Below are 14,284 nucleotides of genomic sequence, written 5' to 3' on the forward strand. Positions count from 1 at the left end.
GATTATTGGGATTCAACTTTGGGGCTCGGCTAAGAAATCGAACTTAAATAAAATTCAGTCGTTCCAAAATATCACACTTTGGCAGATTACAAATGATCCGCCCTATGTCTTTAACCAGGCAATTGACCTAAGAATTAAAACAATTGAGGAAGAAGCATGCAGCAGTTTTTTTCTTGATTAAAAAATCACGATAATCCATTAATAAAAGAGTTATATATCCTTGCACTCTCAGGAAATCCTCACCACAGGCTTAAACGGAGATAATGTAGAGATCTTCTCTCCTAATTAAATTAACTCATAGCCAAGTATCACTAATCGGTGGCCCACGCGGTCACGCAACCAAATTGCATATTGTTTTCATCTCGCATATATCTACTGATTGTACTAAATTGTATACCTAAATGAATAATGAACTGCTATTGCTCACGCCTTCTAGGTATGGCCGTAAAAAAGATACGGCGCCTTTATCTAGGTTTTCCAAATTGTTTCATGGATCAGTATGGCATCACAAGATGAATAAGAATAACCCACCTATAGGTATATTGGTATATATATCAGCTAGTATTTGATATAATATTTACCAAAAGTCAAAACGTTTCGAAACTTTCATGAATTCATGATTGTTTTATGTATATTAATCTGGACAATAACTTTTCAGAAAAAAAGCATTTATTGTCGGCTGAACGAAAAATGTTATTTTTCAACGCTTTAAACTGGCATTCAAACCATCAAACTAACTAATCTTTAGTTGTTGACAAAATGACAAAAACAAATTGTTATATCGTGGTCAATTCTTTCTTATTGTGACACTTTGTAAATTGTAAGTTACATTTGTGAGTCAATAGTCATGACTACCATTGAGTATCTACCAGCTACCATAAATCCATAGCCATAGGTGATGGCCTAAAGTCAAAGGATGAGATAAAAGTAAAATATAATAATTGTAATACCTATAATGAATATTGAATAGTAAATATCAGTTACAACGGTCATCCATCTTGGTCCATACTCCTTAATGAGTGATGACTACCTAGTACCTACATAATTTGGTACACATTGTAATATTATTATCATAATTGTCCGTATCAAGGTGACAAGGTGTATTTATACTATCATAATTCATAACACAAGATATTTCTATGATAACCGTTAAAAATAAAAAAATATTGATGATTGATATTGGTATTCATCAGCTTTCATAGCTCATGCTGCTTTTTTGTAATATACTTATCTATAGATACCAGAATTTTAGGCTTCAGCCATCTGCAAAGCAAATTTTAATTTACCAACTTTTATTAATTCAAATGGTTATGGGCTTATAGCCATGTAACTGTGAAAATGTTCTTTTCTGTAATTAAATTAATAATGATCAAAATAATTACAAAAGTACCATTACTTGGAACATTTATGAAATTACGAGCTCGACAAATTGATATTGTGGATACCGTTGAACAATGTGAACAGATAGCCGTCAAATTTGAAAAGTAAGTCTTAACATTATCTAACTAATTATATTACCTATTTATTTAATAAAAACCCATAATTAGATCAATCACTTACCTGCCAATTCTTGGACTAGATTGTGAGTGGGTGACACAAAATGGAATTCGTCATCCTGTGGCGTTGTTACAAATTTCTGACAATAATGGAATGTGTTCTTTGATTAGATTGTCTAAGTTTAAAACTATTCCATCATCTTTATCTGTAGGTATAATATTTTATCCTGTATAATAACATTTATATTTCTCATTATACCTAATTGATCATTATAATTAAATACTTACTTAGGATATTCTGAGCAACTCAAATATAATCAAAGTCGGTGTTGCTATTTTGGACGATGCTCATTTACTGATGAGTGATTACAATATAAATGTATCTGGATGCATTGATTTAAGATATTTAGCTAAAGAATGTTGTTTAGAAGAAAGAAGTTTGGCAGCTCTTGCGGATAAATTGCTGGGATGTAAATTAGATAAGGATTGGCATGTTCGAGCTAGTGATTGGGAAGCTGAAGAATTGAATGATCGACAAACTGAATATGCAGCATTGGATGCTTATGTAGCTGTCAAGATTTTTGAGCAACTGAGAAATAAAAAAGTAATTTACATTGAACAATATTTGAAACACTGTATGTATGTTTATTTTAAATAGATATCATGGTGGAACTGGTTATTTTTATCAGACAAACAAAAATGGGATACCGTTACTGAATTATACTCAAATTATAAAGATCTACCATATCAAAATGTTCGAACTAATGGAAACACTAAATTTAAACCAAAATCTAATGTTCGATCATATTCAACTTCAACAATAAAATCTGCTCAAGTATATGATAATTGCTTGATGGAAAATGTTGATGGAACTGTGATGTCAACCTGTAGTCATAAAAAAGTTGATTGGTTAAGTATAGTAGTAATTATTATAACAAGCCATTGTGTACAGTAGATATTTATACCTTTGCATTATTATATATAGGTATATATCTCAAGGTTTAGCTAAATTGGTTAATGATGATCCAAAAACTATACGTCTTAACTTCCCAGCTGATTTGAAAAATAGAAAAGACAATTTTTCAGTTCTTCCCCGAGAAAATATTTGCACAGTTTGTGGTCGTTCTGAACATTTCCGTAAGAAAAGTATCATACCAAAAGAATTTGTTCGACACATGCCAAGTATGTATTATTTTCAAATTGTATTGTTAGTTTTAAATCTGACATGTGTACAATTTTTGTTTTAGCTGAACACAAAAGTCATATACCTCACGATACATTGCTATTGTGTTATTGGTGTCATATTAAATCAAATGCTTTTGATTTAATAATTCGTAAAAAAATATTTGATATTTGCCAAATAGAAGAACTAAATCCTAATGAAAACCAAAAAGTAATTTTATTAAACCAAAAATTGTTTTTAAATACTAAAAAATGTTGAAAACTTAATATATTTATTTATTTTAGATTCCAGCATATGTGAAAATAATGAGATCAAAAAGTCTTGCTAAAACTCTTCTAAAATCTCGACATTCAATACCAGATAAAATAGCGAATGAATTAAGACTAGAAATTGCAGAAACGTATAATATGAAGCCAAATCGAGTGTTTGATACATTTCTTGAATCTTTACTTACCATCAAATCCTTAAAGTCAGTTTTAGAATAATTTAATTATTTAATAAATACAATTATATTAAGAACCAAAGTCTTGAAAAATTAAATTAAATATATTATATTTCATAAATAATTATTAAATTGATGCTATTTAAGGTATGAAAATGACTGCCAACATAACAGTGCTGCAGAAAAAGTAGTAAAACATTTTTTGGAACGAAATGCAATAAGTGAATTAAAAGCAATGTGGAGACAGCATTTCCTTGATACAATGAAACCAAAACATTTACCTCCTTTATGGTCAGTTCATTATGACGGGTAAAAGAAATTATACAAAACTGAAGATAATGTTAATAATTTACATATAAAAAAATATAAATTGTATTATTTTACATTTTAATTGGTTTTACAGTTTTTTTTTTTTATATCATTATTTTATGTATGAAATATGCAAAAGATAATTCAGCTACTTATCTAACCAATTTTTGTTTCTCATGTTAGCTCACACCTTTCCCACTTATACTATTATATTAATTAGTAATTTTGATTATCATGACATAACAATATATCTACCCAATGAGATAACTAAATAATTATATATTATTATTAACTATAAGTGTCTTCAATGGGGGATTCTTCATTGTAAATCTTGTCTTTATTTTCTTCACTTTTGTTCATTTTAAATTATAATACATTCTTAAATAAAAAATCAAGTTACGTGTTTTAATTAAATTAATAAAATAACTTTATAATTTATTTTATTTTTTTCAGTATACATATTTCCAACATAGTTGGAATAGGTAAGAGTTATCCAAAAGTTTTTTGTTGTACTTTATTAAATCTTTATAATTTCTATATTGTAACTATTTATTTATACATTGAAAATAGATAAATATGATAGATAGTGAACAAATTCATATTTTTTTTTAATGTTACCACCTGTACTAGTTGAGGAGTATCATTATACAGAAATGTACTACAAATTATCATAGCATGAAACAGAAACATACATATTATTATTTTATACTTGCCTATTTGGATATATTTATGTTTTATTGTGTATTTATTTTAGTAATTTAAATTTCAAGGTACCTATTTGTATGTTATTATTTAAGGTTTTTGTAAATTTCAATGTGCATAAGCCAATGTGGGAACAAGTTCTAAACATAATGATGTTAATGGCACAGAGAATTTAAAGTCTAAAATGTTTTAAGGGAAGTGTTGATTATTGAATTAAGCATTGGGCGGCGAATCACTAAAAATATAAATTATGCTTATACAGTAGTGTAACTGTATATTGCTGGTTTGGAAAAGATTCTATCTTGATATTTTCAAAAATAATAATAAAAAACTTAAATTATTAATGTCAAGTTATATAAAATAAAAAAAATTAATTCAAGGTATACTAAAATGTATTGGGTGATAAAACAAAGACTCTTAAACTACGTTAAAGGCAGTAAAAATTACATAATTTTAGTTTCAATTATAATAAATTTTTATATTTTTATTTACTATTAATCTATTCTTGATGTATGTAGCATAAATGAAAAATTATACAGAATTTGATTGTTCATAAATTAAATTAACATTTGTAAAAAATAATTGAAGGGCGAGGGCAAGGTTTTTTGGTTTTTACATTTTTGTATTTAGATTAAAAGAGGATTATTGGTTATGATATTTGTTTATGAAGGTTATTAATGCACATTCCAAGTGATATGAACTATGAAGTTTTTATTCTAAATTCTACACCTGTTTCAATATATACCTGTTTCACGCTATTGCAAAGCTAAAATAATTGTTTTCTATGTATCATTAATCCGGAGTTCTTGTTAAGTTGTTAGTGATAAAGTAACTTTGCTTGTGAAAGAATTTCAGATTTCTCAATGAGTGTAGAAAATACTGTTTATGTGCTTCTTAATATAAGTTGTAATACAGGATCATATGATTAATCTAAGATTTAAATATTCACTGTCACTGATAAACAATTCAAATAATGAACGTACGCAAAACACATCTTTGATCTACTAAATAGATTATAGACTGACTGGGAGCTACACTCAGCCTAAACCAGAATGCTAAATTTTAAATCATAAATAATACAATTTTTCCCAAAAATCCTCAGTGAGACTGAGAAATTTTTGGCTAGCTGACTATACGGAACATTCAATGATCAAACAGAAAGAACTAATCAAATTATCTGAATTATTTAGGAATAATATTTTCGCATGCATAGAAGGAATCACAAACGAAAAATTTTTAATGATAGTGGAGTGACAACTGAAAACTGTTACAAATTTACAACAAGTGTTTAATAGAAAAATACTTTCCCCAATCGTAGAAAAGGCCCCTTGATGAACCTTCATTGTACTGACCTCTGTGCCTGTTGAACCGCGCTAATAATAAAGCTTCTAAAGCAAATAGTCGACCAACTGTCTTATAAACATCCCTGTAATGATAAACAAAATTAACTCTTAGAAGACATATTCAGATTCCGCAGAGGACGTTGTACAATTTGCGTGGTTTAAAACGTCTGTAAGTTCGTCGAAAAAACTGGATCCGGACAGAAAATGATAATAAGAACGTTAAAATTCTGGGTACTAATGTATTATTAGACACAAACAGAAATAAATAGACGATATCCCTCATACTTGCGATGACTATTGACTGATGGATAGTCAAGCATTTCGGTCCTTCAAGAGGGCTTAAATCGTGAGGTCTCTAATGCGGAATATTGACCAGTGTCCACTGTGAATTGCTTCTATGAATCATTGTCTCATTAACAATTTTGTCGATTTACGAATTACACACGAGTGCATGACATCTTCTATACAGAAGATAGATATTCCTAGACTGTTCATATCTAGTTTTTTTTATTTAAAGGTACCGTACGTATGTTGATAATTTTTTATTAAACAAGTTGAGCTAAAATTTAATTAAAATGATTGAAAATTCGATATGAGATCCATAAATAATTTATTATTAATAATAATTAAGTAAAAGTTTAATGTTATTTTTAAAAGAATAATGGTTTTAATTTTTAAAATATCAGAAAAAATGGTCAAAATTGTTTTTTAAAACATATACAATTTCATAAAAAATATACGGGAGGCACTGCAAGATGCTTCGTAGATTTCCATCAGCTGCCTAGGCAAGGACCCACCCAACACATGGGCGTCCAGTGTCCACTCCTTCCTTTTCACTGCGGGACCACTCCTTCAGCAATCTAACAGGCCCCCACAACAAAATATAGTCGACTGATATTATATATACTTAACGTTCTACTGGAACTATCACGTGGTAGATTAAACGATCGTTAATTCTAAATTTAACGATAATTGATGACGATACCCGACCGCCAGATGCCACTATACTATAATGTTCTATAATACAATCTTCCAATAACAATAATATACTACATATAGGTACCTTTTTATCTCGTTATCAAATTAATGGTATGATGGTCAATTATAATAATTATGGTAGAGTTTACATATTAAAAAATATGAAACATTCAAACATGTATATAGTATTTGGCATTTGCGTTTAAAGCAATAGTAAACAAATGTAAAGACTTAGTCCTGGTTTTTATACCAAAATTTGATACTATTGAATTTAAAAAAACAATTAATTTATAGTAGTGAATGAAGTTTGGCATTCATCGCAAATAATTGATAGTCGTTTTCACCTGACACAGTATTGGTGTAGGAAGTTCAAAAATATGGTTTAGCGACTAAATAGTGAATACCAAAATAATACGAGTATTAATAAATTAATTCAACATACTTTTGTCCTATTATTTTTAGAACTCGATCAAGTATCCGATTGCTTCACTCAAAATTTAATGGATGAAATTCAATTGACGAAAAATTAAATAAATATTATGATTATTTAGTTGACAACTACTCATATATTTCCGAGGAGGCGAGGACAGTGTTATTAATCCAACATAATGGTCATGCAATTCAGCGAGCATTCAATCAACAACAAATGCGCGTGAATCGTTTCACTTGTATACCTTGTATGTCAATAAATAACTTCTATTCTGAATTTCTGATTCTTTACCAATCATAAATTGATTGAATATTATATATAATGCCATCAGGCATCAAGACAGAAACTTATATCAAAATGAATATCTAGCGTTGAAATTTCAAAAAAAAAGACGGAAAAATAAAGAAAAAACAAGAATACAACAAAAAACGTAGGTAGTAAAAATAATGATATATTATATTCATATATTGTGTATTTATTTTTATTAATAATTTTTAGTAGACAATAATAATTTTTAATTTGTATTATAATTTATAAGTTATAACTTATAACTAATAATTAGTGCATTTTTTAAAGTCATAAATTAGGTCATTAAATATTTAAATGTCTCCCAGTCAAGTTTATTTTTATACAATGTAAAAAAAATAATTGGGTAAAGAATTATGAATTAATTTGTTGCACATAATATTATCAAACTATCGATAATAAATACTTATTGTATTTATTATCGTAAAATATGAGTAAATAAGTCAAAATAATTCTTACACATTTAAAACAATAAATGTAAAATTAACCAACACATAAAAATTGTTCATTCATCAAAAAGTTTTTTGGAAAATAGTATAATATATTAAGCTTAAATATAACTTTGTAATATATATCTATTCAGTTTATACTTTATAGAATACAAATAGTAAAACAAGTGATTATTATTATTATATAAATATTAAAAACGTTAATAATTAGATTACCTATGTAATTTAATATTATATCTTCTTTTAGATAAACCATAATGTTTTTCATTAAGTTTTGTCATTTATTTCTAGCATTTTTATCTATTTTTAATAATTATGAGGGATGAGCATGAAATAATTTTATAATCATTGACTATTTAATTTGAGAATTTTTATTTTGTCGACTAAAAATTCCTTAAAAAATACATTTATTGTATAATTAAACATGAATTTTTTATAAACTTTCGCGATTAATTTTTACAAAAAATAATAATGTATTGTAAATTTGTAAACCATTGTCCATTACCTATCAACTTTATTTTAAAACAATTAAAATTACTTTTATATCGAAACGGGTATCTGGGCCAAACGGGAAACTGGAAAGGTTCATTTTAATCAAGTCGTGTGCATTTTTGCTCATTAGTTTTCAACAGTGTGCTACTAGTTTTAGACGAAGACTAACTTTTAATCGTGATACTGATTCTAAAGAACAGTTGTTCCAAACTTAAAAAATATTATAATATATATATTATTAATTATTATATTATTACATATTAATAAAAATTTGGTACCTATAAAGATAAACTAACATTAGAAATTAGAATAAATATACTGTAAAACATTTGATTAATTGGAATTTTAGAACAAATAAACGTTGTAATAAATGTACATTTGGATATTTATTGAATTCGAACAAGTTGACTTTAGAGCAATTATTTTATGGAACAAAAAGTAGTGATCCAATGGTTCTAAATTTCTGATATGTGTTATCAAAAAATGTAGTTAGAACTTAAAAATTTAAAGTAACCATTTAAAATTATAACATAATATAAAAAATAAAATATTAATAATATTAATACTATTATTACTACATAGTACATAGTATATATTGTCTTGTAATTAATAATTACAATTTACAGACATAAATCATAATTTAATTATTAAGACGTATAGGTTGTAATACACTAGTAAAACATAGACTAAAGAGGTAAATTTAAGTTCTCTTATTTGTTTAAATATTATAACATTTACCAACGCTATTTCTTTATTGATGGTAAAACTACATAAATTATTTATGAAGTGTTGTAGTGAATTCAAATTGTATGATATTTGGTTCCTACTATATTTTTCTGGAACATTTTTTTGTATTCCTTTTTTATTTCAAATAATAGATCATGATGGAGATGAAGAAACATCAAGAAGATCAGTTTGCTAAATTAGCAGTGTTTCTCAGTGAAACTAAACAACCTTTTATCAATGTTCAAACTTCTCAAATTACTTGTGCAATGGAATTACTCAAATTACTGCCAGCTGCACAGGATGCTGTTTTTGAGTATTATGGAAAGTTTTTTGATTATGCTATTTCTACATATTTAAAACAACTTAAAGTTCAGGTATTATATTTATATTGATTGTAAATAATAGTGTAGTTTAATTGTTTAAAACAACAAATATTAAAATATATATAAAAAAATTACCCATGGCATAACGATAACAACATTGCTGGTATACAATATACTTATAAAAACATTTTTGTATAGCCATCGTGGGTTGAATCATCAAGTACATCATCTCGGCTTGAGCCTCCAATTATACCACCAGAAATCATTGAAAATGTGACCAATATAAGAGATGTTCTTTTAAAGCTAGTTGAAGAAGATCATTTGGTTTGGGCTCCTGTTGTACTACATTGGTCTTATAAGTTGTTAGGTAAGTATTAAATATATAATATTTAATTGATAAAATAATTTTGATCATGAACACAAAATTAAATGTAATTATGATTACTTAGGAAAAATATCCAAACACTACAATATGCATGAATTTGCTAGAATGCCTTTGGGAGATATGCTTCGATTTTGGTCCCAGTGTTCAGTTGCTTATATTCTGGTAGATATTAATAACAAAACAATTGCTAAAATGATGAAAGCAGAAGGAGAAAGATCAGTTGATTCCATGATAGGTAAACATTTATAAAATGTTTTTTAACACATAATAATTATTTTTATAATGAATAATTTAAAATTTAATATTTATTTTTTTAGAAACTATGTTAGGGTATAAAAGTTCAAGTTTTGAATGGGTATTAGCTCAAATTGGTGATAGTTTCCCATCATTAGTCATTATGGACATGTTGCTGTGTGGTATTAAAGAGATGTGCACTACTAAGAAATTCAAACATGTGAATTATTTAACTTTAATATTCTATTTTAATGTAATTGATACGTTATAAAATAAATAATTTTTTTTTTTGTTCAGACTGAAAAGCTAAATTCCTTTATTAGAATTCTCGATCATCTTTCGATAACATACTTTAACAACATAAAAGATGTTGTGTTCGAATTATTCAAGGTTTGTTGACACTAGATTATTGAATTTTAGTATTAAACTGATGTAAACAATAAATTATTTTTGTATGTAGCTAAGTCTTGGCGAAGAACACCAAAAAATGACTGTTGAAAATGTTGCTATAGTTCCTTTTCTTTTACACATGGCTATGTGCTCTTCAACATTACTCAAGTCAATGTTATGTGAAAATTTAACTCAAAGTATGTGTTTAATTATTACCTTTTTATAAATAAATATAAGATTATGTATGATTACAACATTATTAAAATACATTATTGTCAGTAGAATTTACTGTACTCAAAGTATAATTTTTGTTCAATGTGTTTTAATTATATAATACTTTTGTAGTTTTGTGCCTTTTGGATCATATTATTACGGTTGATTATTATGTATTCAATAAATTGTTTCAGTCACTCCAGAGGTACTAAATAAATTATTACCATTATATCCACAGTGGAAAAAATATTTTGATGAAAAATGCAATTTGTTAGATATTATGGTACAAGTATTATTAAATGCTGATCGAGGAATCAAGCATGTGTTAAATTTAATATTTCAATTAATTGATTGTGAAGATCCAAAATTAAAAACTCTAAAAACTGGTGCCCAGACATTATTTGGTATTGATAATTAATATTATATTATTTGTGAATTAATTCTAATCATTATTTGTATTTTTTATAAAGAATTGTTTCTTGCTGAACTTGAATATTCACTGAGAACAAACCGCACTACACCTCCCATAGTTAAAGCACTAGTAACAAACTTACATACAATCAAACTATATTTATTATCAACAAATGTAGATGTTGCTCAGCCAGCTGCAAGACTCTTAAGTTGTATTGGTTAGTAATCCTAATATAATTCTTAATTATTGTTCTTAAATTCTTAATACCAAAATGTATTTTATTTTAGCAATTAGGGACCAAGAGTGTTTGTTACCATACATAGCAACAATGTTAATTGAATGTGAAAACAGTACACAACTGGAGACACTAGTCGAAATTCTATCGTTTGGTGTCAACATGGCTCATTTTGATGGTGGCTTAGTTTACGCTCTGGTTAAAACTGATGTTTCTTTGTCTAATGTTTGGAACAACATTAATACTTTACTTAGGTAAATTATAATATAGTTATTGCATCATACCAATGTATCAGTATATCATTTAACTTTTATACAACTAACTTTGGTATTTTCCTATTAAACAAGAATACCTTGTTTTGTGAATCATCACAATCCTGTTATCTAATGAATATTGTTAAGATTGCGGTAGTCGCATTAATAGAGGTAGTCTTGAGTGTTAGTTTTATGTAATAGAAAAGTACTCTAACTTTGATTTCAGTTTGGAATCTGATCCACCAGAGGGTATTTCACTTTATGGTGTTTCATTAGCTGTAGTCTCTCATTTGGACAAGATTTGCCGATCAATGATTGAATGTTGTCACAGTGGAGACATGCAGAATGCTCATTTATTGTCATCGATATTATCTAAAATTGCTGCAAAATTATGCATGAAAGAAATGTCTGTACCAAAAGTTTTATATTGTGTAAAAGCAGCTGTATTATATTTCTTCACTTGTCTATTTAAAGAAAAAGGTTTGTTTACAACTTCCTGTGATATGTTATTATTTACATAGTATTATAATATTATTGCAGATGAGATGTTTAAGCTGAAAGCATGTCTCCGAATGAATAAATTTGTCAATACTGTTAGTTATCGGTCATCAATAGCTAGAACAGCTGCTATGAAATATATTTTGGATGGTGTTCTGAAAGAACCATTTTCATTGTTATTTGTCATGCCTGATAATCGACGTAATGATTATATAATTCAACCGCTTGAAAAAACTTCATTAATGGGATCATTCCTTCAACAAGTATACAATTATAATTTTTAAATTTTAAATTGAATTATGGTTGTATTATTATTTTTTTTTTTTTATTGTATAAAGGAATACAATTCAATGTTTGGTGAAAAAATTGGTATTAAATTTGACAAAGATGAATTGCATCCAAAATATAAAACACCTGTTTTTGATGCTAAAAGTGTACGTTTTAATGAACAGCGTCTTGTTTCATTTTTACGGTCTTGTTATTCGTCTGATGAATGTTATTCATTCGAACCAACATTGGACACAGTAGTATCTTTGGCACTATTAGTTGTTCAGTTTGTATCACCAGATGTAATGTACAATGGTTTGCCCTGGCCTGATGAAGATTTTACAAAAGTAAAATAATTAAAATTGATAGTATTGGATAATAATTAATACCTTTTTTTTTTCACTTTTTAGGTTACTATAGAAAGAGATGTTCATATTTACCACACAATCACTACTAAACCAATATTATGGACGATACTTGGAATATTGGCTGGTCATCGCCCAGCACTTTGCTATTGTTCAGTTCTGTTACGAGCTGTCTGTGCATGTTTGATAAACCATTGGGGGGCAGTTAACCATACTAAAGGAAATTCCAAGGACAATCGGCAATTATTGGATGATACTGTGAAGCTATTAAACACCATGTCACTAGGTCAACTTTTACCTAAACCATTAGATGTCTTAGGTGTTATTGTTCCAGAACTCACACCACAACAAGTAAAACATTTTTATTAATTATATAATAATATATTATTAAGTTTATTAGTATCATATAAGCATTAATTATTGTTTGAAATCATAGATATTGATAGTATTACGTGATTGCGTTTGGACATACACTAGAGATCATATTCCTGCACCAGCTCTTTTTTTACGAAATAATATTGGCGGTATGTGGAGGGATACAACAGCTGTCACTGTGCCAAAACCATACTCAGATTCTTTAAGGCTCACTATGATTGAAAATATATCACAATTTGGTGATTTATATGCTAGACTATTTACTAATAATAAACAACAACCTACAGAAACGTAATAATTACTATATACAAACTACTATTTGTGCATTATGTATACCTGTATTATATAAAAGCTTTTTTACTTGTCAATGATTAATAATATTTTAACGTTTTTATATTGTTACATCTTTCTATAGTGAAAACTGTATATAATTATTTAATACAAAAATTTTAGGGACTTATGACTTATATTTGAAAAAGGGTAAAGTAGATAACTGCTTAAGTGTGTGGAGTGTAACTTTTCATTGAGTAAGTTACTGTAATGAAATTGTTAAATTTAAATTCAATAAGAAATCATTGTAATTTTGTAAGAAAAACAATTCTGAGCGAAGACAATTGGCCAATTAGCCTATGTTCCTAACTACATTTTATGGTTTATTAATTATATTGCTACTATAGTAATTTATTTTCTATTAGTTATACAGAAGATTGAATTAATTTTTGTCAAAAACATTGCATTTATTATATTTTTAATATTTAACTATATAATAGTATATATTTATATCATTTTATATTATTATTATTATTACAATACTTTTGAGTCCATACCGATTTTCTGTAAATAGCTTTGTGGGATAAATATGCTTATTACAACTTACAAGAAACCTTGTATTATACCATGTATGATTTTATATAAAATTCTAATATAAATATTTAGTGAAAAATTCAAGTATGGTAATTTTTTTTTTTTTTAATTACAGGAAAATTGATTTTGTTAAAAACTGTTTTTGTGTAAATATTTTCACTTTTTCAAAAAAATGTTTACTTTTTTTATTATTTTAAAAAGTACTTCAAATTTTTAAATTTGACTCCCCAAATATATCAACTAGATTTACTTTTCTATTAAAAGATATTGAAATTTTAAATCAAAGCATTTTTTTTTTTACTTTAAATTGCTTAGACATATTATCAAAAAAAAACATTTAATTTTAAAATAATTAGTTTCATTTTATTCGTTGTTAACTATTGTTTCACGTAATGACGTAACGACCTAGCTACCACCGGGTGTGGCCTGTTTCGCCCAAAATCAACTTTTCCCGTTTCGGCAAAAATTTTTTAGTCGATTTAAAATTAAGAGGACGTCATACACGCATGTGTTATCTTCGTCTTACAAACGTAAAACATAGCAAATTTGCGTTCAGCAGAATCAATTTTATGCTGTTACTTTAATATTAGAGTCAATTTACCTATTATCAAAC

General features: G+C 27.1%; 2 protein-coding genes across 3 annotated transcripts; both read left to right on the plus strand.

Moving 5' to 3' along the window:
* The first annotated feature begins 1,136 nt into the window (after positions 1-1,136).
* LOC132917577 (exonuclease 3'-5' domain-containing protein 2) lies at positions 1,137-3,512 on the plus strand. 2 transcript variants are annotated; one of them, XM_060978372.1, is made up of 8 exons: positions 1,137-1,484; positions 1,548-1,704; positions 1,789-2,100; positions 2,155-2,405; positions 2,482-2,678; positions 2,744-2,889; positions 2,964-3,148; positions 3,269-3,512. In XM_060978372.1, exons 1-8 carry the CDS (start codon positions 1,339-1,341, stop codon positions 3,432-3,434), a joined length of 1,560 nt encoding a protein of 519 aa, XP_060834355.1. In that variant the 5' UTR covers positions 1,137-1,338; the 3' UTR covers positions 3,435-3,512. The 2 variants fall into 2 exon arrangements, with proteins under 2 accessions (XP_060834355.1, XP_060834356.1); XM_060978373.1 differs by having other exon boundaries at positions 1,358-1,484; positions 1,580-1,704.
* A 5,123-nt stretch (positions 3,513-8,635) lies between these two features.
* Positions 8,636-13,755, plus strand: LOC132917192 (integrator complex subunit 5). The gene is made up of 15 exons (XM_060977809.1): positions 8,636-8,824; positions 9,009-9,230; positions 9,378-9,546; positions 9,629-9,799; positions 9,882-10,018; positions 10,096-10,188; positions 10,259-10,385; positions 10,596-10,805; positions 10,872-11,030; positions 11,101-11,302; positions 11,529-11,782; positions 11,843-12,063; positions 12,139-12,414; positions 12,478-12,783; positions 12,869-13,755. The coding sequence occupies exons 2-15, from the start codon at positions 9,012-9,014 to the stop codon at positions 13,100-13,102; spliced, it is 2,778 nt and encodes a 925-aa protein (XP_060833792.1). The 5' UTR covers positions 8,636-8,824; positions 9,009-9,011; the 3' UTR covers positions 13,103-13,755.
* Positions 13,756-14,284: the final 529 nt, after the last annotated feature.

The sequence above is a fragment of the Rhopalosiphum padi genome, chromosome 1, assembly GCF_020882245.1.
Source record: "Rhopalosiphum padi isolate XX-2018 chromosome 1, ASM2088224v1, whole genome shotgun sequence".
Classification (NCBI taxonomy): domain Eukaryota; kingdom Metazoa; phylum Arthropoda; class Insecta; order Hemiptera; family Aphididae; genus Rhopalosiphum; species Rhopalosiphum padi.

What these genes read in the sequence shown, in the direction of transcription:
- LOC132917577 (XM_060978372.1), top strand. Translation starts at nt 1,339, where the DNA reads ATGTTCTTTTCTGTAATTAAATTAATAATGATCAAAATAATTACAAAA. An exon ending in CTATTCCATCATCTTTATCT is followed by an intron (nt 1,705 to 1,788) that starts GTAGGTATAATA and finishes ATACTTACTTAG; the next exon opens with GATATTCTGAGCAACTCAAA. An exon ending in ATCCTAATGAAAACCAAAAA is followed by an intron (nt 2,890 to 2,963) that starts GTAATTTTATTA and finishes TATTTATTTTAG; the next exon opens with ATTCCAGCATATGTGAAAAT.
- LOC132917192 (XM_060977809.1), top strand. Translation starts at nt 9,012, where the DNA reads ATGATGGAGATGAAGAAACATCAAGAAGATCAGTTTGCTAAATTAGCA. An exon ending in TTGTGTTCGAATTATTCAAG is followed by an intron (nt 10,189 to 10,258) that starts GTTTGTTGACAC and finishes TTTTGTATGTAG; the next exon opens with CTAAGTCTTGGCGAAGAACA. An exon ending in AACATTAATACTTTACTTAG is followed by an intron (nt 11,303 to 11,528) that starts GTAAATTATAAT and finishes CTTTGATTTCAG; the next exon opens with TTTGGAATCTGATCCACCAG.